At 42.0% G+C, this 22,961-nt stretch overlaps 2 protein-coding genes across 2 annotated transcripts; both read right to left on the bottom strand.

The window, feature by feature from the left end:
• Positions 1-1,062: 1,062 nt before the first annotated feature.
• Positions 1,063-8,820, bottom strand: SDR16C5 (short chain dehydrogenase/reductase family 16C member 5). The gene is made up of 6 exons (XM_030490229.1): positions 8,482-8,820; positions 6,380-6,511; positions 4,727-4,826; positions 2,995-3,139; positions 1,913-2,035; positions 1,063-1,395 (listed from the first exon to the last, which is right to left on the bottom strand). The coding sequence occupies exons 1-6, from the start codon at positions 8,809-8,811 to the stop codon at positions 1,302-1,304; spliced, it is 924 nt and encodes a 307-aa protein (XP_030346089.1). The 5' UTR covers positions 8,812-8,820; the 3' UTR covers positions 1,063-1,301.
• Positions 8,821-18,500: 9,680 nt separating this feature from the next.
• Positions 18,501-22,264, bottom strand: PENK (proenkephalin). Its single transcript, XM_030499166.1, is given in 3 exon segments — positions 18,501-19,484; positions 22,128-22,207; positions 22,210-22,264. Coding segments are annotated over 3 exon segments (804 nt in total). The 3' UTR covers positions 18,501-18,815.
• Between the last annotated feature and the right edge of the window lie 697 nt (positions 22,265-22,961).

Raw genomic sequence — 22,961 nt, 5'->3', positions numbered from 1 at the left:
ATGGCTTACAGCAGAATTATGTTTCACCCTAACAAACAGGCTACCTCATTGAAGTTTCAGCGTCTGGAAGCAATGCAGTCCCTGCAAAGTTGATGATAGGTCACTTAAAATACTTACTTAATTTTAAATTTTAATGTTTTTTAAAAAAAATACTCAGAAAATTGCCAAAGATTTCTTTCTTGTACAGATTCCTCACAATGCTTGTAAGGAACTAATTTTCTGAGTAATTTTACTAAGGTCACTGAAACTAAAAAGAACTGTGTGGACCAGCTTGCAGGTCCAGATTCAGCTGCTGACTTCAGGGACCCAAACTGGGACACAACAGCTCGAACCCAGTTATCTGGCCTCAGCAGGGTGCTTCAAAGCCGCATAGGAGTCTACAGGGTTAGAGAAGGGAGTCAGATGCCTCTGGGCGTCACCAGTGTTCCAACATGCAGCTGCTCATCTGCCTGCAGCAGATGCTCACTGCAGAGCCTGTGTTTACAAACTGACTCTTCTGTTGTAGGAATGTTTTACAAGATTTATAGAGGCAATCAATTACCACAAAAGTAATTTCTATAACAGATTTTTTCCTGTCTGCTCCCTCTAGTTGTGAGGCTTCATCACCTTTCCTTCCTGAGTAAGCACATGATTTTTTGCCACCACTAGTTCTATAAATGCTCTTTCTAAGCCACAGCCTTTGATAAATGATTCCGTATCAGCCTTTAGCTGTGGATTAAAATAGAGGCACACATATCCCATAGAGCTGTGTTTAGAAGAGTGTGCTGTGACTAATGAGGAGCACGGTAAGTGGCAGCACTGCACACACTTTATCAGCACTCAGTGCAGTTCACTCCTCTTCAGCACACAGGCTACCAGCCAGAGCACTTCATCCTATGCACAGCACCCTTCTTCATGTTGGTTTTGTGTGAACTGCAGTGCTATTTTGACCCTGAAAGGGAAATATGTTAAATGCTTTGTCTTTTCTTTCTGCATGAACAGTGATGTGTTTTTCCTATGCTTCGAGATTTTGCATGGAAATTGAGAATTAAAGAGTATGAAATGAAGTCAAACATCCTTGCCTGGTCTTACTGACTTTTATTGAGAGCTCGGGTAAAAGCAGTGTGCAGTCATGAGAGAGCGGATTGTAGTTAAACATCAGTGATTAAAAGACAGTTATGAAGAATTAAATTGGATGCTGACCAATGTCAAATATCACACAAGTAGTACATTTTCTGTCGAAGAATAAACATGATTCAAAATTAATTTTTACTGATTTTTTTCGAGTAGATGGCAATTGAGGTCTTCAGAATATTTTAGTTTCAGTCCTTTTTCTTCCAGCTGAAGGCTTTATCCAAGCTGTTGGCAATCTTAAGGAAAGATTCAATGAGTAGTACCATTTTTCTAGGAATGAGACTGTTGAGATGAACGACAAGTTAGCTTTATGGTTTTTAGAAAAATATATTAATAAACAAATGATAAATTTATTCTATGTGCTCAATCCTTCTGTGTCTGGCAATAACACATTTGGCGCTTCAATCTTATAAATGGGAGAAATGAATGACAAACCAAGCCACTTTGTGGAAGCCCAACCAGCAGTGGAAGTAGTTACTGGAAGCAGACAGTTCTAGCCTAGGCATTGCTCCCAGCGCACCATCCCAGCAGAATTTCTATACTCATCTATAGTTTAAGATGTATATTAGAGACAGAAGCAGCCAGAGGAATGCTATTCACCTAGATTATTAAAAGTTAAACCCTCTCTTTCTTCATAATTAGGTTGACAGGATATATATACAACTGGATTGACTGGATATAACTGGATTGACTGCAGGAATACTAACTAAAGGACTGTTTTTACTAAACTTTCCTGCTGATTTTGCTGGCATATGGCAAAGGAAGGAAGGCAATGCTAGAAGTTGAGTCAAATTCTTACGTTTTGAAAGCAAGAAAGCGTAAACTCAGAGGCACGATTAGATAAAACTTTTCCTTTTGAATTGCATCTATGATCTTGCTGGCTACATACTCTGCACTGTAAACAGGAAGAAAAAGGTGGTTTCTGGTAAGAAAAGAAACAAAGCATTATGAAATTATAAAACTTTACTTTTGAAATGTATTCTAACACAGAAATAATTTAATTAAATAATTTAAGACTATTCCCCCTTCCCTTTAAGTACTCTTGAAAAGGAGTCTTCAATCTCTTTGTTCCTGCTATCATAAAAATAAACTGAAAACACTTTGAATTGTGTGAATTTTAATGACTTTTGTGCAAGCCTTGCTCGGACCCCAAGATAGTTGATGCCCACAGTGACTGCAGCATTGTAAACTTCCAAGCCTAACCGTACTATGTGCTGTTCTATGCATAATAATTCTGCCCTCCACACACCTCCTCCGATTCTACTGGAGATACTGAGGTGACAGCTAAATAGGCCAGAACCAGGCTTGTTTCCAGCCAGGACGAAGGCTGTGCTCTACATAATATTGCTACTACAGGATGATGAGTGTTGAAAGGAGGAGCAGAGCACTGAGAAACCAAGATCGCTACTGCAATGCCTAATTTGGTGCTCCCATCACTACAACCATAGAGCCACCCACCAGATACTACCACCACAGCTATTCTCACGCAGAGCAGTACAGTACCTGCTAATATAGATAGAGGGCATAGTTAATAATGACAGGTCATGGTATCCTGACAGCAGTAACTGTAATCACTCTGCCAAAATTACCTGGGGGCAGAGAACCTCAACATTTCCCATTCTTACTGGCAAGGTTGCCTTAAATACTGCTGTGCATCCCTAACCATTCCTTAACTGCAAGGTTATTACACAGTCCCTGTAGCACGTCAGTTATTAACTGTATGCAAGTCTTGGATTTATTATGTCAAGAGACATTGCTGTACATGCCAGTAGGGCAAAAATACTGAATTGAAAAGCAAATCAACCTTATAATAGTTAGGGACTGAATACGGCTAGTGATTATTTTTCACAATGAAATAGTACACAGCTAAGTTCTACTTACTGGGTTTGAAAATCTTTAGCTAATTCAGTATTGATAAAAGAAGGGCAAATGATTGTGGTTTTAATGCCTTGTTTTCCTGCGTGATATAGTTCTGAAGCTAAGGCTTCCATCACTCCAATGACTGCATACTTACTTCCAGCATAATCTGAAATGTGAAGAGAGAATAAATATCCAAAATATGTCAAAAGCAACACAGGAAGTGTCATATACAGGATTTAATGTTTTCTAATACTATTTAAGCCCTGATATTACTTAGTTATATAACTAGCAGTCTTGTAATTGGCATTTTAAGGATGCTGTGCATCTTGGTGATGATGCTAACTCTGAACATTAATGGCTTTTCCCACGATTGCTGCACAGTTGTCTAAGGATAAGATTAATAATTTCCAGAGGACTTTTTTCGGTGCACTACAGAGAAAGAGGAAGATCAGCTTATTCAACATGTTATCTACATTTCCAGCCACTCATATACAAGGCAGACATTGTTCCAGTTCAGAATGCCTTCACCCTTTAGTATCATAGGTCACATTTCAGTAAGAACTATTTCTGATGGTAAAATCTAAATACTCTCCTTATAAATGCTGCTTCAACCTACTACTTCTTCTGATTTGCCCTGCAACTACAGTGCCATTTTGTTTGCCCAGAAAGACTAAATCTTGTCTGATTTTTACTGTTTGAGGAACATATGGAACATCCTTGGAGATAATCAAAATTTGCCCTCACAAGGCTCTGTGCAATCTGATCTAAGTTGGGCCTGCTTTTATTTGGGAGTATGGACCAAATGACCTCCAGAGATTCCTTTCAACCCGAATTATTCCACCATTTTGCAACCTTTAAGAACCTTATTTTAATACAGGAATGTACATGTGGTTTCCTAAGGCTTTTTCAAATGTAGATAGAACAAAATCCGATTTTGCTAATGAGAGTAATTTCATACGACCTGAAACGGCACAGCTAAGGTGTAAAAAGTTATAATGCATGGATAGGCAGACCCGCTCTCATAAGCCTTACAACTAAATGATGAAAACTGGACGTGACCTATTCTCAATACTGAATCTGACCCAATGATAACAGGCAAATAAACACTACAGTAACACTGTCAATCAGCAGAAGAAACAAGAGATATGTATTACACTTAAGTTCACATTCTCATAGGGTGACCTAATGAGATCAGGATGGCAGAGAAGCTGGAGGATAGACAGGGCAGCAGACCCAGCTGACTAAACAGTCAGGACTGTAGCAGACAGCTCTCCTAAGGGAAACAGCTAAGAGTATGGCGCTGTTAAATAGCTTAAACTGCCATTAATTTAAAATATTTTTAATGAAAATTCTGCCCCAAATCCTTCTGGAACTGAAAACCATTTTCCAACTAAATGTGTAGTTCCAGGTATAAACCATGTATGTCTCAGGACTCTGAACATTTATCTGCAGAAAACCTGGCACGAGAAAGTATTAGACAACCTATATGCAGGGTTGTAGACGTACATGCTATATTGTCCTCCTTCTGTGGAGACAAGACAGGCTGCAGTCAGACAGTAACATCTGCAAGGAGCTCCCTGCGCCACTCAGGCAACATGCCACCATCATCCTCCTCAATACATCACCAGCTTTCATATCTGCAGGCTCTTCCTGAGTGTTTGTATGTCAGTTCAAACTGCTTAAGCCGTTGAGATCTCCAAGAAAAGTTATTGGTATGTACATCTTATTTATAATGGCACTTGATGATACTAACCTGACATTCTATAGACTCCCAACAATCCTGCTGCACTGGCTGTGCTAACCAGGTGTCCATGGTTACGGGTCATCATGGCTGGAAGAAAGGCCTTGCAAGTCTAGGAGACATATAAAAAACCCCTTTATAACTAGACATGCCAAAAATGTTGCATTACAAATTAGGCTTTACAACCTGATTTGCTTTGTGGGGCTTCAATATACAAGAAGCCCAAATGACCTTCTATCTCTTTATTTATAGAATGTATCAAATAGAATATAAATATATATAGATATAAATACAGGTATAATATAAACATATGTAGACTATTTCTAGACTTTATAAATGAGACAGCATTTCCTTGACTGACTGATCTCTATCTGAAGATCTGCCAGCATTAAAACCGTGATATTAAAAGCAGCAACGTTTGTTATTTTCTCTGCCTCCTGGTTCCTCATGGCTTGTCTATGTGAGACTATTACCAAAGGTTTGGTACACAAGAGGGAGCTAGAAGTCAACACATCAGGAGTTCAGCTGTCCGTGGGCCCTATCTCAAACCAAACTGCCTGGCAACTCCGGAACCCCAGACCACCACTGCACGTGATACTAACTATACAAGGAGGGTGCTATTGTTTTATGAAGGAGAAGGTAAGACAGAAGACAAGAGCAGTAAGATTTTTTTTTCAATAGCTAAGACATCCTGCAATGTCTATTTGACTCAGACATGTCTGCCTAGTAAATGTTTTTTGGTGGAAGGCCCACGGTCACTGTCCTCCTGCCCTATACCTCTTCAGACCTGTCAGGAGGAACATCTCTCCCAGTGTCTCTGCCTCGAGAATTTGGAAGAATGATGCAATGCTGGCTGGGAAATGATTAGAGAGCTTCTATCTGCAGTGATTTTCCTTTGAGAAGTGCCATTTAGGGAGGGAGTTGCAATGCTACATTTTTCCCTGATGCAGGCTGCTCACTTGGGCATATAAACAACAAATACAAGAGGGGACAAGAGTAACAGTCCTTCACAAAAAACCCTCATAAAGATCAACTGAGACCCCAAATAACAGCAAATTCCTTCAGAGGTGTGAGAACAAAACAAAGATAATACATACCACCCAGATTAGTTTTCTATGCACATTAAGCAGATGGTGACTAGGAATGAAAATACAACCTGAAGACTGACAGCAACACATGCAGCATAGAATCATTTAGGTTGGAAAAGACCTTTAAGATCATTGAGTTCAACTGTGAATCTACTATTGCCAAGCCCACAACTAAACCATGGCTGTGCCTCCCCGGATGCTACAAGTCTATTAGACCAAGCCTTCTGATGCCAGCAAACACCAGGAGCAGGAAAGTCGCAAGCCACCATGTCAGCACTAACCTCAGCCACAGCTCTTATAGATAGAGCATGTTTCACAATACAGTGGCATAAACTTTTCATCTACCAGAGTGTCCAGGCAGGTTTGTGTTAACATCACTGAGCAATAGTGGCGAGACTGCCAATTTGGTGTGTCTCCGACTACAGGATGATTAAAAATACGTGTCTTCCCCTATTCAAGATCCTTCCCATCCTTATTCCAAACTGCGTTTCCCAGGTGGGTGCCACCACGGTGATCTTCACACTAAAATGCTTGCCTGTACCTCTCAGTCACACAGGAGAGGAAAAAAATACATTACCCAGACTTGAGAGAGGAAGTTGACTCTTAAGGTCTTCTCAAAATCCGTATCTGGAATGTCACAGAACTTTTTCCCAATCAGTACACCAGCATTATTGATTAGAACAGTAACATCCCCAACTTCTCTTCTAACCTAAATAAGAAAGATAAACAGAAAGCTTTAGAAGGTATCCTTGCCTCTTGTGTTTCACTTATCAAAATGTTTAGTGGTATTTGCAATTCCTTTTATCTCTAATGGAAATGTAAGTATGTAAGAACTGTTGTACTGCATCAGATCAAAAGTCCAGCTCTTTGCTAATATGGGCACAGCAAATTCCACAGGCTGGAGCTCTGTGGCTGATTCAGTTAACGTATTTGGACATTGAGAGTAACTTGAGTGCACAAAACAAACATTTTGAGATTCTGTTAAATGAAGAACAAACAAATCATTTCAAAATGTTCATCATTGACAGGAAAGTCCAACAGAGAAATTACTTACCTAAACTAGTAATTTTGGAGCATGTCTTTGCAAGAAGCAGATAGCATTTATGGGAACAGGGATTTGATGCCAATTGAAAATGTTATTTTTTTTTAAAGAGATTTGATCTTGGTAAAATATAAAGTGAGTTTTTTCCTTGCAAAAAGGGGATTATAAAAGAATTGCTGTTTGATTTATAATATCATTCCAAGTGAAGATCAAGTGTCACTTTTGAAGTACTGACCACAAAACTGCAGGAGTCATAACCAAAGTGTTACACAGTTATCTGTACTGCCCAAGTAATGGGCAAAGAACGTCCTCCTTGAACACTGTGTATTAGGTCAGAACAGACCAGGACACTCAACAACTTGCTCATCTCTGCAGAAATACTATTATGGTACAATATATCCTTGCCACCACTGCCCAGCTAATGCTGTAGTACCACTTGTGGTTCTTACATTTAGCACCAATGGCCCCAGATGGAGATTTTTTCTGTGCACTGTTAGTTGGCTGTAAAGTACAGGTAAAACAATACTTTGCTGACTGCAAACATGAGAATTGCAGTTCCAGATAATCCTGAATCCAACTTACCCTTTAGAATTACTTTTCATTGGGAACATTTCTTGAGGAAAAACATTTATTTCAAACTTTCATAGCCGTGTTCAGAAAAAAAGTAATGTTTCGGTTGATGTTAAAAGCACCAACCACAAAACAAAGAGCAGAGCCCCCCTGACAACTCATGGAAAATTAATGCTACATTTCAAGGCTATCCCAAAACAATCTATCAAGATTCATGTGTCATGAAATATTTTAGCTAATTTCTCTGATGTATGCCTTCGGACACAGAATGTCAAAGATGTGACCTGAGAGTCATGTATATGAAGTACATACACTGAGAGTTTAACAGAAGAAGAATTTATCATTGGCTAAAATGGCAGAGTAGCTAACTGGATTGTAAGTGAGGTTATACTGGGAAATATTTTCAGGCAGTATGTAGTTTAAAGACAAGTAAAAATTAATAATGTTAATTTAATGTCCAATTTCTGGACCCTGATAATAAAAAATAATAGTTTAAAAAGCATTATGTCAGCACAGCAGAAGAGTCTCATTTAAAATGGATTCTTTCTCGATGTTACTTTCCAGCTGGATTGACCAAAAATTAAACTGAAGCTGAATCATCAATTTGACTGGGGACTAGCCATGTACTAATGGTATTTCTGAAGCCATTACTCCCCACATCGCCCTTGCAGAACTACAGTCTTCTAAACAAATGGGCAAAGGACCTCCCCCTTAAAACTGCCACTGTTTGGGGTTTTAAAAATTGGTATCTTAAAGAAATTTTAAAGCCTAAACAAACTAATACATGGAGCTAATATCTCCTGCATGTTTCACCATACCCTTAATCTAATCTGGCAAGAAAGACTGGAAATGGACACATCTAGACCAAACAAATTAAAGACAGTCACTTTATGCTGAACAGAGTTTAAGTTCCATCTAGAAGCTACTTGTCAAACAAATTAAGTCATTGCCCTGCATGACTACTTCCCTTTAGGGAACAGCAGTCTCTAAAAACAAATAAATTGATAAGATACACTATTAAAAAGAAGCAAAAAATCAGAAGCAAGAAGCCAGAAGCTGTATCTTACCTTGTCTGCCTGTTCATAGACTTCCTCCCTGTTGCTGCAATCACAGTGGTAGGCAAACACTCGTTTAGCTCCATTTTTCTGGGCTAATCTGCATGTTTCTTTGTTACCTTCATCATCAATGTCCCAAAGAACCAAGGTTGCTCCCAAAGGAGCAAAATTTAAGGCAATCTGTCTTCCAACCCCATCTGCAGAGCCAGCAATGAGCACTATTTCCCCAGCAAAACTTTTTTTGCGTGGAGGAAATACGAGTAAGATTAAATTTTCAAAAAATAAAAAAAATAATAATTTCAGGAACTGTAGTATCTTCAGGATGCTTCTGAAGTTCAACATGATTTCTCAGGCACAAACACCACTCTTCTGCTACACAAACGCAGAAATACAGTATGTTACTGGCCCTCCAAAACACTGAGACACTGACTAAAGAAAGATTAACTTTCAAACAGCTATTTCTTTCACCTTGTTCTTTTGCAGAAGTACAAAATACATTACTAAAGACTGGTTCTGTGAAAGCTGCCAGCTTTTTACTAGTAGGATTAAAGCAAATACCTTCTGTTAGACCCTACACACTTGCTGCTTTGTCCCAGAGTCCTCAGCTTCTATCTCTGTTTTTAAAGTTTAGTAACGTACAGGTACACTGTGGCAATGGCTATAGAGTGCTTTGTTTTCACAGCAAGGTGGTATGAGCTGAACAAATAAAAGGACTGGAAACAGTGGTGTGGTATCAACCGTAGAAGGAGGGTGTCCTCCTTAGCAGAAAGTATGATCTACCGTTTCGGAAGGCAAATATCCACACCGTGTGTATATTCCAATGCCGTACGGCCAAAACGCACAAGCTATACTGATTTGAAAGCAAACTGCCAGCCACACAGCAAAGCGTGGCCCGTGAGTTACGAGCCTTGATTTTCACCCTGCCTTCAGACACACCATTTCCCGTACGGCACTGAGGAGGGGAACGGCAGGGCTGAGGAGACGGAGCGCCCACCACCGCCCCGCCTATCCCAGCCCGCCGCCGCCCTCCTCGGGTAGCCGAGCTGAGCGCCGGGGACGTGCCTCCCGCCTGCCCGCGGCCCCCTCCCCACCGCCCGCCGGCCCTGGCCCTGCCTCCGCGGGCTTGCAGCGCCGCCGCCCCCCCCGCCCGGCCCCCGGTCCCGCAGCCGCCGCGCTCACCGCCGCGCCCGGCAGCCCTCACCGGCCTGCCCGCCGCGCCACAGCAGCTGGCCCGGCCCCGGGGCTTGGCTCCAGGGCGGGCGGAGGCGGCCCGGGGAGCTGCGGGCCCGGGGTTGGCGCTGGGGCAGACGGCGCTGCGCCGCCGGGCGTGTGCGGGAGGCCCCGGCTCCAGGGAAGAGGCGTCAAGCCTGGGTGGCCTCCCAGAGTCGGCTGTCGGGAGAAACCCTCGTTTCCCGCGTCAGGAACCTGCGGAGCTGCTCGGTTAAATGAGCAGTAATCACAATGTAAAAAATAGTATAAGATCATAGAATCACAGAACGGTTTGGGTTGGAACGGACCTTAAAGCTCATCTCGTTCCAACCCCCGTGCCACGGGCAGGGACGCCTTCCACTACACCAGGTTGCTCAAAGCCCCGTCCAACCTGGCCTTGAACACTGCCAGGGATGGGGCAGCCGCAGCTTCTCTGCACAACCTGTGCCAGCGCCTCATTACCCTCATAGTGAAGAATTTCTTCCTAATCCCTAATCTAAATCTCCCCTCTCTCAGTTTAAAGCCATTCCCCCTTGTCCTGTCACTACATGCCCTTGTAAAAAGTCCCTCTGCATATTTCTTGTATTTCTGGCTCCCTTTAGGTACTGGAAGCTGCTCTGAGTTCTCCCCAGAGCCTTCTCTTCTCCAGGCTGAATAAACCCAACTCTCTCAGCCTGTCTTCAGAGGAGGGGTGCTCCAGCCCTCTTGAGCATCTTTGTGGACCTCCTCTGGACTTGCTAAAATAAAATTAAAATAAAATAAAGTAAAATAATCCCCCAAACCCCAAACCAACTATGTATACATCTCTATGAAAGGTATTTCTATTCTTGACCTTCCAGTAACAAACTTTCAGATGGCTGGCATTAGTTTTAATCATAACAAAGCTGTTAAATATATGAAACATGGCAAATGCACAAATAGATCAATTTAAAAGTTAAACCCTCCCTCCTGCGCCCTACCTGCCCAAGCCAGGATGGTAGCATCTTGCTTGAGGAAGGACCTGGCCGAGGACTTGGACAGCAAGTGCTCTTCCCTTCCTCTGCTGCTACTTGATTGTAGTTATGAAGTTAAACACTTCTTAGTTTATATCATAAATTACTGTTCTCCAGCTTGCCTGCTTGCTGGAATGGGAATAAAAAGGGAGATGCTGATCATAAATGTCTCCCCAGTGAAACCACCTGATTATGATTGTTTCACATCTTTAAAACAACAGTTGCGGTTCCTCAGTTTTCTGTACACACATTATCCAGCTTTAAAACTGCAGTTCCACATCACTGAACTGTATTTTAATTTCCAAGACTGAACAGAAAGCCATGTTCCCACTTAGGCTTGTAAGACTGTGCTTTTCCTGTTATGTTCTCAGCTTGTCTTGATCACTGTGACATCCTCCACGCACCTTATTTAGAAAGGCAAATGAAGAAGGCACTACTTATTTGCTGTACTTTGCATTTCAAATAAGTGATACTAAAGATCTTCTCTTGTTCATCAGCAAGTCATAGAAGGAAAAAATTTAAATGAGGTCGTGTCGTGCTCTGTTCCACACAGTTCAATTTATGGGGAGTCATGGGGCATTTTTCATTTCAGCTGAAATAAAATGGTAGTTCACATAAATTGATGTAATTTACATCAAGAAATATGGAGGAAAACTCTATGCTGTCAGTGTTAATACTTGTATGGAAGTGATGTACTTCCATGCACAATTTACTGTTGAATATTCTATTTAGATGCCAGAAAAAGGTGGCAAAAACCCCTCAACAAAATAACCTGTCTTTGCTTCCCAGGGTGGAATGTCCGTATTCTCCAGAAGAAGCTGGGGAGAAGAATGATGTCTTCTGTGAGTTAGTCAGACATACAAAGTCTTTTCTTCTGTACTCTGACCAGTTCTTTCTGTCAAATGATATTCCCTGTCTCCCAATTATTTGAAAAGACTAAAATTATTCATGACTATGGAACTGTGTATTCTTTTCTCTCTTCAACCCTTTTCAGGTTGAATAATAAGCAATTGGGCTATTGGGCTGTTTCACTCAGACGGGGTGTTTATCTGCATGTGTGTATAATGGCTCTTGAGAGTACTCTTAAATAATTTGCCTTTTTTCTTGTATACTGAAAAAATTGGGTTCTTACATTAGTGACAGTAGTGCTTAGGACTACAGAGGTGGGTTGTCTGATCTCTTTGAGCCTGACTAAACAGTACCCAGTGTCACTGCACTGTTGTAGAGCCTAATAGTGATGGGTAATGGGAAGGAAACATGGTATTCCTGCTCAGGAAGGATCTGTTTTCTGAGATCACTTCCTGAGATCAGGATCTCCGGGTTGGATTTAGAGACTCTGAACTCCAAAGGTAGTGCAACAGTACAGGGCAGAAGGCAAAGGGGATGTGCTGGTGGGTGTCTAGGCACTTAGGCAGACAAACTGCTGTGTTTTATAGTAGTTGTAGCTTTCTCAAGGCATGACTCAATGCATCTAATGAACTTGAGAAATCAAATAGTCTGAAAATCACCAAACAAAGAATAATGATGCCAGGAAGAAGTGCAACCAGGAGACCAGAACAGCTGGAGTGTCCTAACAGTACAAGGGAACCACTGAGATCTTTAAGAAGATCTCAAAGCTGTGCAGGATTTGGAGGAGCAGGTGTCTTCAGTAGTGAGGAATATTATTCAAAAGATCGTTTTCTCTAAGCATTTCTCTTTAGCTATGCCTATTCATTTTACCTCAGGTTAAGGTTAGTTAGTGATTTAATTGCTCTCTTCACTAAGATACTGAGAAAACTGAATGATGATGGTATTCACATTTACACAAAGAAGGTAGACTAGATGTATCAGCGTGCTGTCATCTTTTTTGGCTAGGCCTCACCAGTGACTTTACCTTTTTGAGGGCCCACAAGGATTGGTGCTGGGACAGTGAAGATTGGTATGTTTAAAAGGCATTTGCAGGTGCTATGTGTTGTGAATGGTCATGATGCTGTGAACAGATTCATTTTATGCAGTGATGGTGAAACTTCTTGAATCTAAGGGATCTCTGAAGAATTCAGACGGAGAAGCTATTACTTCTGAACCTCTTAATCTAGCCTGAGAAACCTGTTTAAGTAATTTTTTTCTCCATTACTACAGAGAAACTCAGTATGATAGATACCGGGGAGTAAAACACCTCCCATATCCTGAGTCTGCTGATCTGCAGATGGATAAGCAAATTTTAAGGATGCGTGAGCTCCCATGGAAGGTCTTTGCTTTGACTAGTTTCCACTGCTTCTGTTCAGATGGAAGCTGACAGCTTTTTTATTTTTCTGGCTGATGGGCAAAGAATGAGTTAATCACTTTCTGAGAATGACTATGTCACATTAACTTTGTCATTAGTTGTCACAGCATGACAGCTATGCCATATCCACAAAATAATAAAATAAAAGATATTTTCTATATAATATTTTTCTAGATGGAGGAATGTCATGCAGTTGAAATTTCAGCCCCATTTCCTACCCTTATCGCTAGTTATTTGCAGAGATGAAGATGGAAGCGTAAAGAAATGTGAAAGACCCAGTATAAAACCCATTTATACTGCAGGTCATGATTGAAAAATGCTGGTGTATATGTTCTAAGAAAGGCTTATGTGGCTTATCTGCCTCAAGTGCTTTTATGAGAGAAATTCACCTGTTATTTATACCACTGCTGCCATTGTTTTCTACTCATGAGAGAAAGAAAAAACATTACCTGAATAAGTGCTATAGAATATTTTCCAGGCTAAGGGTTTATAGAATATTTAAGGCTAAGGGTTAAGATGCAGATTCTCATGGGAGCGTAGGAACAGTTTTCATAACTCAGTGTCCTATAATTTTATATGGATTGGAATTGAGATGTGCTCTGATCAGAGGTCTGCAGTTGGAGTGCAAGTCAGTGCATACATTTAAATTTAGTAGGGAAATACAGGGTTGGTAGGATCTTTTGCAGTCACTGTTGGGCTGGGGAAGGCTGTGCTAAGAGAGGGAGTAATGACAGAATGGCAAGAGGCAAAGGTCATGTATGCCCCTGTATACATACAGACATATATAGCTATGGAAAGGTTTACCACACATAATCTGTGTACAAGGGTATGTCAGCCTTCCCCTTGAGGAAGCAGTGCAGTGTTTTTAACAAACCATTTAGCAGAGCAATGTGCTTTTGTGATGACTGTTTAACCTTAAGAGATTTCATTCCATGGTTTCAGCAAGGATTACAGTAAATGCTCAATTTAGGTAAAGTCACAATCTAATTAAACAAATTCAGTCTAAATCCCTGCTGGGCCAGTAAAGATCTGTCTGTCAAGTACCTCTAAGCGTTTTCGTTTTCTATAGCAACAGTTAATTGGATATGCAACTGTCAGTTTAAATGCTTTAAATGAGGCTGATGGGATTAGTAATTGAATGCTCAGATTAATGATTTACAGCTGGCTTTGCTACCCTGTTCATTGCTTACAGCTATATTCATGATAGCTCCCTACCCTTATCAGGTGGGTGGAGTGATGGTTTACACCTACAATATAGTTATATTATGAAATACAGTTATGAGACAGATTTAATGTAATTAGTGCAGTCCTGTTGGTATGTATGACTTTTTAATACTGTGGGCAGCAAAGGATTATGATCAAAATATTAAAAGCAGAAAATCTAAAAGGAGACACCTAACCTCCACAGCTAGGACCTGAAACTGGAGGTCTCAGTCATTGTCCAATTAGATGTGTACAGTTGTCTTTCGTGATTTGAGTCAGAAAGCAAACTTCAGTGTTGTGGGTGGTGAAGTTACATCCAAGGCCGTGAGTAGAGGCTGACAAAAGGGATTTCTATGAGAGGTGGTAGGGCTGCAAAGGAAGTGGAAGAGATGAAGTCTGAACACTGCCAAAGTGGCTGCTTGTGGCGAAAGAGACCAGACTGCAAAGCTTAGTCAGGCAGAGGGATCTCTTTGGTGATGCTTGAATTACCCACCTTTGTGAGAACTGAAGAGAAGCATGAAAGTTTAAAGACTCTGATAGGGAAGTTACACTGTTATCTGTATGACTTTTTAGACCCCTCTTCAGATCTTTAAAAGGCCAGAAATATGGTAGGCTCCTTAGGGTTGTCTCAGAACACCACTGTAAATAAAATGGGTTCAAGGCCAGCTAACACATGCCAGAATTTCTTCATTCTAAAAGCAGCCTAGGCTCAGGGACCTTAACCATTCATTTGCCTTTGAAGTTGGAAATTCTGGGATGCTCCTGTTGGCATAAGAAGGAATCTTCCTGTTTGTGTCTAGCAGAGCTCTGCAGTGCTTGAAGAAGGTGGTTGTGGCACTGAGATGTATACATAAACTGTAGAGTCGTGCTATGAATTTGTCACTTTGCCTTATCTGTAGGCCTCCAAAATCATCCTTGATGACAGAGGGGCCTTTATTGAAATACATTGAAAACTTTGCTTCTTGTTAATTAAGTTCCCTTCAGAATTAGAATGAGCCAGTGCATATTTAGAGTCTATGCTGAAGAGAGTTTAATAATACTTATTTCAGTATATTAAATTAGAACATGTTGCTGTTCTTATAAAGATTCTATCTTGGGAAACATGATCTGAAACAGCCAACAACATTAATGTTGTAATTACTTGTATTTATGATACGGTTATAAACAACTATAAATTATGATTATTTAAAAGTAATTACAAACTGATTATTGTAATAATAATTTTGTAGTTATTTATATTTATTGTATATCATACTACATATCCATTTACCAGGAAACTCCCAGGAAATTCAAAGTTATGCTCTGCATATTTCAGCTCGTAGAATATGCCAAGTTAATCTGAGATGTGGGAATGGCTGTATGACCTTTCCTCGTTATCCCAAGATTTATACCTAGGTTTTCAGGCAGAGCTCCAGCTGCATGCAGTTTAGTATTCGGAAATCATTGTATTCATCAGTTTCTCTCTCCCTCATGATCTGCTCCTATATGTGAACTGCATTTGGTTCACGAAATCCTTTTTTTTTTCCCCTTCCTTCTTCTAATTAGTTCCTATTAAAATGCCAAACTCATCCTTGCCTAACCTCAACTAGCCTTTTTCTTCCTTTTGCTCCTAATGCAGAGAAATTAATCTTTTTATTCTAGAGCCTTCCAGCATTCATTGTTCATATTCAGTTTTTGTTATACTTACTCTCTATTTAGACCACTGATACTATATTTGATCATACTCTGGAATAGGAAAGGAAGGGAAAGGAAACGTAGAATATGATTTTTGCCTCAGGATGACATTTCTTCCTTCAGAATATTCCTGCAATTAATTTTCTTTCTAGACATTGGGCTTTCCTCCTTTCTGTTTATATAAAGCAATACAGCTGTTTCAATAATCTTCTGCTGAAGTGGCACTTCTAGGAATGTATTATAAGGGGAAAATTAGAGGACCCTTTCACAACTTGAACCAAGAATGAGATGCCCTTTTTCATCTTCCAGCCCCATAGACCCTATCTTCAACATTAGTTTTGATTTGTGATTTAGTAAAGTAGACTTCAGGAAACCTTGCTTGATCCACTGGCACATTTTGAGCTACTTTCATCTGACATGTTAATTACTGAGAATGTTAGAAGACTTTAGTGTTAGAGAGCCCCTGAGTGATGGCATAACTGAAAGTCAGAAGAAATTCCATGTCAACAGAAGAAATTAGATCTTATTCTAATTTCACACCTTTTGAATTATAATTATTAAGCGAGAAACTGTCTGTCTGGAGAGGTTTTCAATTCTAAAGGAAGGAGTGAGGACTATTCAGCTTTGTTATTTCTGTCAGAGAATCCAAGTCGCATCCCCCTTCCGTGTACATTGCCACCTGACTGTTCAACCTTGGAAGAGACTCCACTTTGCTTGTCCTCACTCCTGTTTTGGGTTGCATGTATATATCCCAGCTAGATGTTTGTGTCAAATACATTTTTACTACGTGAACTGATATAAATGGGAAGGTGTAGTAAATCAATCTACTTCATTCTGCAAAATACACACTAGGTAATTAGAACTTTGGAAGTTTTATTCCTCATTAAATCACAGTTTTTTTTGTTAACTGTGAAGGATGGGTGACAACAACTGGTAAACCTTTTGCATTATTAAATACAACAATGTTTTAGTTAGAAGGCTGGCAAGGGCCCCTTTTTGACAAATTTAGAGAGAAGTGAGTTTTAGGGAAAAGAAGTGAATAAATGTTGAAGTGAAGGCTTAAGGTTGCAACTACATCATCGTTTTAGTTCTTTCTGGAGTGTATGTTTGAAGCAAACCTGTTGCTGATGCCTGCATCCCATGCATGAACAGGCTCAGTGTGCACAGCCTGAGGTCCTTGTGGATGAAACCACTGAGGTGATGTGTTCCAGGAGCCAGGCTGATGTGGTAGGCAGGTGCTATGGAGTGAAAAAATGGGAAGAAGACTTTTCCTGTGGCTGATGGCATCCTGAAGCACTCACTAGAAAGGTGATAGGGAACACAACTAAATCTTAAAAAGGCCACGAAGGTTCTATAGGCAGCTGTATTTTCTGCCTTTTAAAACCTGGTATCATCAACTCCATTCAGCAGGAAAATAGATGCCCTGCTTTTTATTGAAGGAAAAGCAATGCCTTGTGGTTTATCAACCCTTCAGGAGGAGTTTGGCCACTTCAGACCACCTATATCCCCCTCTAAAGGCCAAGCCAAAAATCATCACAACTAATTGCATGTGATAAGGCTTTTAAGCGCTTGTTTAAACACTGCTGAATTTCTAAAGGCTTAAGTACCTAGAAGATCCCATTGGCTTGAAGTTAAAGAGAAGTCAGACCCTTAATTTGCCCTTTGTCTCAGTGGTGCAAAATTGAAGTACAGATATTGAATGCAGAGCCACAGATGGTTTTGGACATCTAGCTCCCATAAACCATTTCAGCAATAATCACGTATCTAAATAGCTTCAAGGATTTTGACTGTAGAAGTTGTAAATTATCGACAGTGCTGGTGGTCAAAGTGATTTTTATGTTAATTTCAGTGGGAAGTAACCAGTAGCAGTAGGTGCAGGAATCCTAGTAGGAATTCCTAGTAGGAGTAGGAATCTAGGGGGACAGTCAGAATTATGGAAGGAAGCGCACAATGGGATGGGACCTGGTCTGTGATATAAGTGACACCTATGTAAATGCCAAAGGATCTATGCGGTTAGTGTTGGGCTTGCTTTGTTCTCAGGTTTACTTATACTGCCTTTGACTGAAACAGAAAAGACTGGCCAGCAGTTTCCTGTATTTCAGGAGTGCCAAAGTGATTTATACCAGCTGAGCAATCAAACACAAAGCTGTTTCATGGAAAACTGTTGATCGGGTGCTCTGTAAAATTAGGATTTTGAAGGGGTTTTTAATGCAGTTTTGGGTCAAGTTATTTTGTACAAACTGACTTACTGCTTTTTGAGTTAGCATTTCTAACTTTAAGGCCAACTGTATAATCCTATATTGGATGGATATAAAAGGTGTAACTAATCAAATGTGGCATCGTGTTGTGCGCTGGAGGAATGTTTTTAGTGCTTGAAGTCAAACACACTTGTGGGTTTTTTTCATGTGAACTGGTTGAACACTATGAATTATAAATTTAGGCTTTCAACATTTATTCTGTTAACTGGTTAGAGGAGTTAGAGCAAATACACTTATATTCACTTTAGAGCATGTTTATTATTTTAGTACTCTAAGAAACTGAAAACTAAAGACAAAATTGTTTCAGCTGTTGTGTGTGTAATACAAATTCTGTAATTACAGAAAAGAGGTTGGCATTGCCCTGACTGCTTGAAGAAAATTTGAGATGATGTTTGATTAAATGACTGAGAGAAAACAAAAAACGTTTTAGAATTTATGCAGTTAGGATGAAGAATTTATTGTACACACAGTTAAGCAACTCTACTGTTGAGGTACTTCCTCTAAAGAAAATGAATACAGTAATCAAAATAATTCTAGCATGGAAACTACAATACAGACTGAAACTTGACTAAAACAGAAATTAGTTAGTTGACTTGGAAGAACACAAAACCTGAAACAACAAATTGCAGGTTGCATCATTAACCAAGGACAGTAAAAAACTGTACAGTACAAGCAACACGTTACAATAAGTTATGACCAATAAGGCAGTCTTTCTCATTTAGGACAAAAAGGATAAAGGGAAAGGTACTAAAATCTCATAAATCCACCGTATCTCTTTTCCATCTCTGGGACCTCTTTGGAATAAGTTGTTTCCCCATCTTCTTCTGAAGGGAGAATGGAGTCGGCGAAGCGCTTAAGAAACCCACCGTATCGTTTCTGGTAATCCAGCCACCATTCTGGCCTACCCACTCTTCTCATGAAGCCACCGTATCTCTTTTGCAACTCTTTGGCTTCATCTTCCAACTCGGGGCTGCGCTTTATGCTTCTCATGAAGCCTCCATATCTTTTGCTGACATCCCCATCATTTTCATTTATCTCTCGGTAATGCCCTGCTTCAGGGTTATCCCCTGTTCCTAGAAGCTCCTTCAGCAGATCAGAGGAATTAGCAAGGGCATCGTCATCTGAGTCTTTCTTCATAAACCCTCCATACCTTTTAGCCAGGATTTCTCCTCCGTTAGCTTCATCCTCTGGTTCTACCCGGTAGAGCTCATCCATCTTCTTCATGACCCCCCCGTATCTTTTCATGAAGCCTCCATACTTCTTCGCAAGCAAATGGTTCTCATCCAGCTCCTTCTTGTCTCCTGGAGCGATGTTGCCATCCTCAGAGACATCCAGCTTTGCCAGTTGCAGGAGATCCTTGCAGGTCTCCCAGGCTTTGGCAGAAGGTAGCTTTCCTTCACATTCTAGTGTACATGCCTGAAAAATGGATGTGGTTTACTGAGATTTGATAGTATCACCTCACTGCCACCTTGTCTTTAAAAGACTTGTTTTTACTGGTTTTTAAAAGACCGTGAGCAAGCCTCTCTCTGTGAGTGGCTTGGAAGGGCTGCTCTTGTGGACAGCTGATTTAGTACCTGTGTGTTCTGAAGCTCTTCATATCCCTCTCTGAAGGACATGGTAGTCTCCACTCTAAGAGACAGGAGACTGGATGAGGTGGATCGTGGGTCCTGTATGTCAAGGCTGCCACTATGTTTCTGTTTCAAAGGAAGCCACGTGTACAGCTCCTGCACCTCACTTACGCTTGGGTGTGTTGTTGTGATTCTTTATTCTTTTATTTTCTACTGGGAAGCTAAAAACCAATTATGGTTTTCTTCATAATGAAAGTGTAGAAGTGTATTCAATCTTAAAAGTAACATTTGGAAGTTTTAGGAAAGCAGTCAGCTGTACTGTACTGCTCAGTATCTTCACTATGCTGCATAGCTTTAAAGGCTGTCTTTCTGTCTGTTACCATTAGTTTCTCTTCATGGAGCAGATTTTTCAAATGTGTACTAATACAAATGTAGAAATACAGGCTCTTTTAAGCAGGATCAAATTTCTGGCTTTGCTAGTTTGACATGCAAAGTGGTGACCATCAGGAAGAAGGGAAAAAATCCTAAGCTGCGCTGCTTCTGACTGTAGTGAAAAATTTTCAAGGTAAGACATAAAGAAAGTTTTCAGTACCTGTGTGCATATCTCATAACCTGTAATGTAATGATAATAATGGACATATTAGCTACTGCTGTCTCTGTCAGGGGAATTTACTTCTTGTGAAGCCACATTCTTCAGTTGCAAAAAAGGTGAATCCGGTGGTTTTTCTTCTTGTCCATGGTTTTCATATCACAACAATTAAAGAAGAAATCATCAGTATTTTCAGTAAGAGAAACACTTATTCTGCCTATGGAGAATGCTTTCTAAGGATCTCAACATGCTTTAAGAGTGTGAAATTAAATTCCAGCACAGTTCTAATAGCTAACTGACCAGCTCCCTAACCCTGGCCTTACCTGTCTCTTGAGTCCCATTTCAGCCTGAGAGGCTGAGTTTTAAATTGCTCTCAGTCAAAGCAAGAATAGGTCTTTCCCCTTCTCAATTAATTTTAATAAACCCCTGTTGCCAAATGAACATGAATATGCTATCTCGTAGATGTGAATAACCAGGTACAATGGGATAAATCTTGTATCTTACAGATATGATGTGATAAATTCAGTCATCGTGTTACTAGATGCTAGAATCTAGAAACATTTGCTTCTAAAAATCGTTTGTACACGTATAATGAACATAAGGTATGGCACATTGCTTCTTTTCCTATTCAGCTAATAAGTGTTGTCACTGAATGGGACTTTGATTCTTTCTTGAATAACTACTGAAGGTGTACAAAAGAGAGTATCAATATAGACATCCACAACAAGTATATCACACATCTCTCCCTCCAAAAGACCAAACTACCACTTTTTTTCCCCAGATGACATTAAAGCTAAGCTTTGATTGAAAGCTAATGTAAGCAAAAAAAGTGTAGCGAACTGTTTTGTCATCCGTCCTAAGAATATTGCCTTTATGAACCTGCTGTGGTCAGGAGTGAACCCTTGTACTTTTGGAATAAGCACAAGTACTCAGTAATTCCTAATCCTGTGTAAGAATAGGGTCCAGTCCTTCCTTTCGTGTGCTTCCAAATAAGCTATGACATCGTAGGAACAAAACTTTTCAGATCATTTAGATGTGCTGAGAACATGATGTCTCAATACCCATCTATCTGAGGTCAGGAACCAAAGGTGCCACTAACAAAGGACTCAGCAGCCTGAGTTCCCACCTTCTTCACAGAGGGCTGAGGGACCCCAGATTTTCACGAGTTGCCTCTGTGACTATACTTCTAAATAATTTCGATATCATTAAAGTTACGGATAAACCTTCCCCTGCGTTCTGGAGTTTTCTTGGCATGATTTGTTGTATGAGACTATCAAAGGGATGTTACACAGGCATATTCCTAACGCCGTGCAGCACCGCGCAGAGAGGAAGAGCAGCGGGAGTTATGGCTACTCAAACCAGGCTTGAACCTCACTTCTGGTGGGATGTCGGGCAGATCCGCCGCTTTGCAGCTCCTCAGCCATCCCGCGGGGACAGCGCTCACCCTAATGGGGAGCCGGCGGCCGGGAGTCCGCCCCCCTCCGCCCCGCATCCCCGGACTGAAGAGCCCGGCAGCGACCTCTCCTTTTCCTCTCCGGCCGGATTTCCCTTCCCCTTCGGCGTTTTCAACCGGCTTTAACTTGCTCCCCGGAGCTGCCCGGCGCGGGGTGTCCCTCCATCTCCCCGAACAGCCGCCGCTCGCTGATGCGGCCGTTCTCGGGGCGCGCTGGGTTTGTGCCGCGCTCTCCCCAGCGCTCCAGGGACCCATGTGTTCCCCCCCCGCCGTCAAACCCGGGTCTTCCAAGCGACTCCGGCCGCTTCCCTCACTATTTATTTTTGCTATTTTCCCTCCTTTCCCGTCCCCTTTTCCTCCTTCACGAAGTTAACCCCAAGGAGAGCGGGGGCCGCCCCGTCCGAGATGTCTGAAGGGGTAGGCGGCCCCTCCGGCCCCGCTCCCGCTACCAGGGGGTGTATGCCGGCGCGGGGTCCCAGGCGGTAGGCGCAGGCAGCGCAGTCGCGGCCGCAGTCCGCCCTTGCCCGCGCAGCAGGCAGGTGCTGAGGGCCAGCAGCGAGCAGCCGAGTCTCAGGAGCATCGCCATGGGGGCTGCAAGAAACAGAGAGAAGTCAGCCGGCAGCCGCCTCCCCCCGCTCCCACCCCCGGGCACTGCCTCCCCCACCTTCGGGGCAGGAAAAGGCGGCACGAAACTATTCGGCCGCCGCGGTTTAAAACCCAAGTCATGGCTCGCAACTCTGGAACTCACACGCTTTGGGAGCCGGCGTGGTTGCGCTGCGAGGTAAGCATGCTTTTAAGGCAAGCAGGCACTTAAGGTAAGCAGACGACGGCCCTGCGTCCGGAGCAGGAGCGGACCCGAAGATGAAGCGACTATAAGCTCCCGACCGGTGAAAGTGTGCGTCCCCAAAGACTTTATCCCGCCCCTTCCCGGTAAAGCCTCCAGAGGAGAGCCCCGCCGCGGACGGGACGGCAGCCCCTGCCAGGAAGGGATTCTCACCGCAGCGCCCCGAGTAGCTGCCCCGACGACGGGCACCAGCCCCGGCAGAGCAGCCCCGGCAGAGCTGCCCTGGCCCTCCCCGGCCCCCATCCCCTCAGGCCGAGCGTTCACTCACACACAGGCTCCCCTCGGGGCTCCCGGGAGTTGGTCGGGAGTGAGCCGCGCCTTGCTGGAGCCTCAGCGTCGGAGCCGCTGTTATTTATAGTGGAGGGTCGAGCAGCCTCTGGAGAAACCCCGGAGGTGCGCGGGGGGAGGAACTCGGAACCTGCGGCTGCTGATAGCGGAG

Source organism: Strigops habroptila, chromosome 1, assembly GCF_004027225.2.
Source record: "Strigops habroptila isolate Jane chromosome 1, bStrHab1.2.pri, whole genome shotgun sequence".
Lineage (NCBI taxonomy): Eukaryota > Metazoa > Chordata > Aves > Psittaciformes > Psittacidae > Strigops > Strigops habroptila.
The sequence above is the reverse complement of the archived record's forward strand: the minus strand, read 5'-3'. Positions and strand labels throughout refer to the sequence as shown.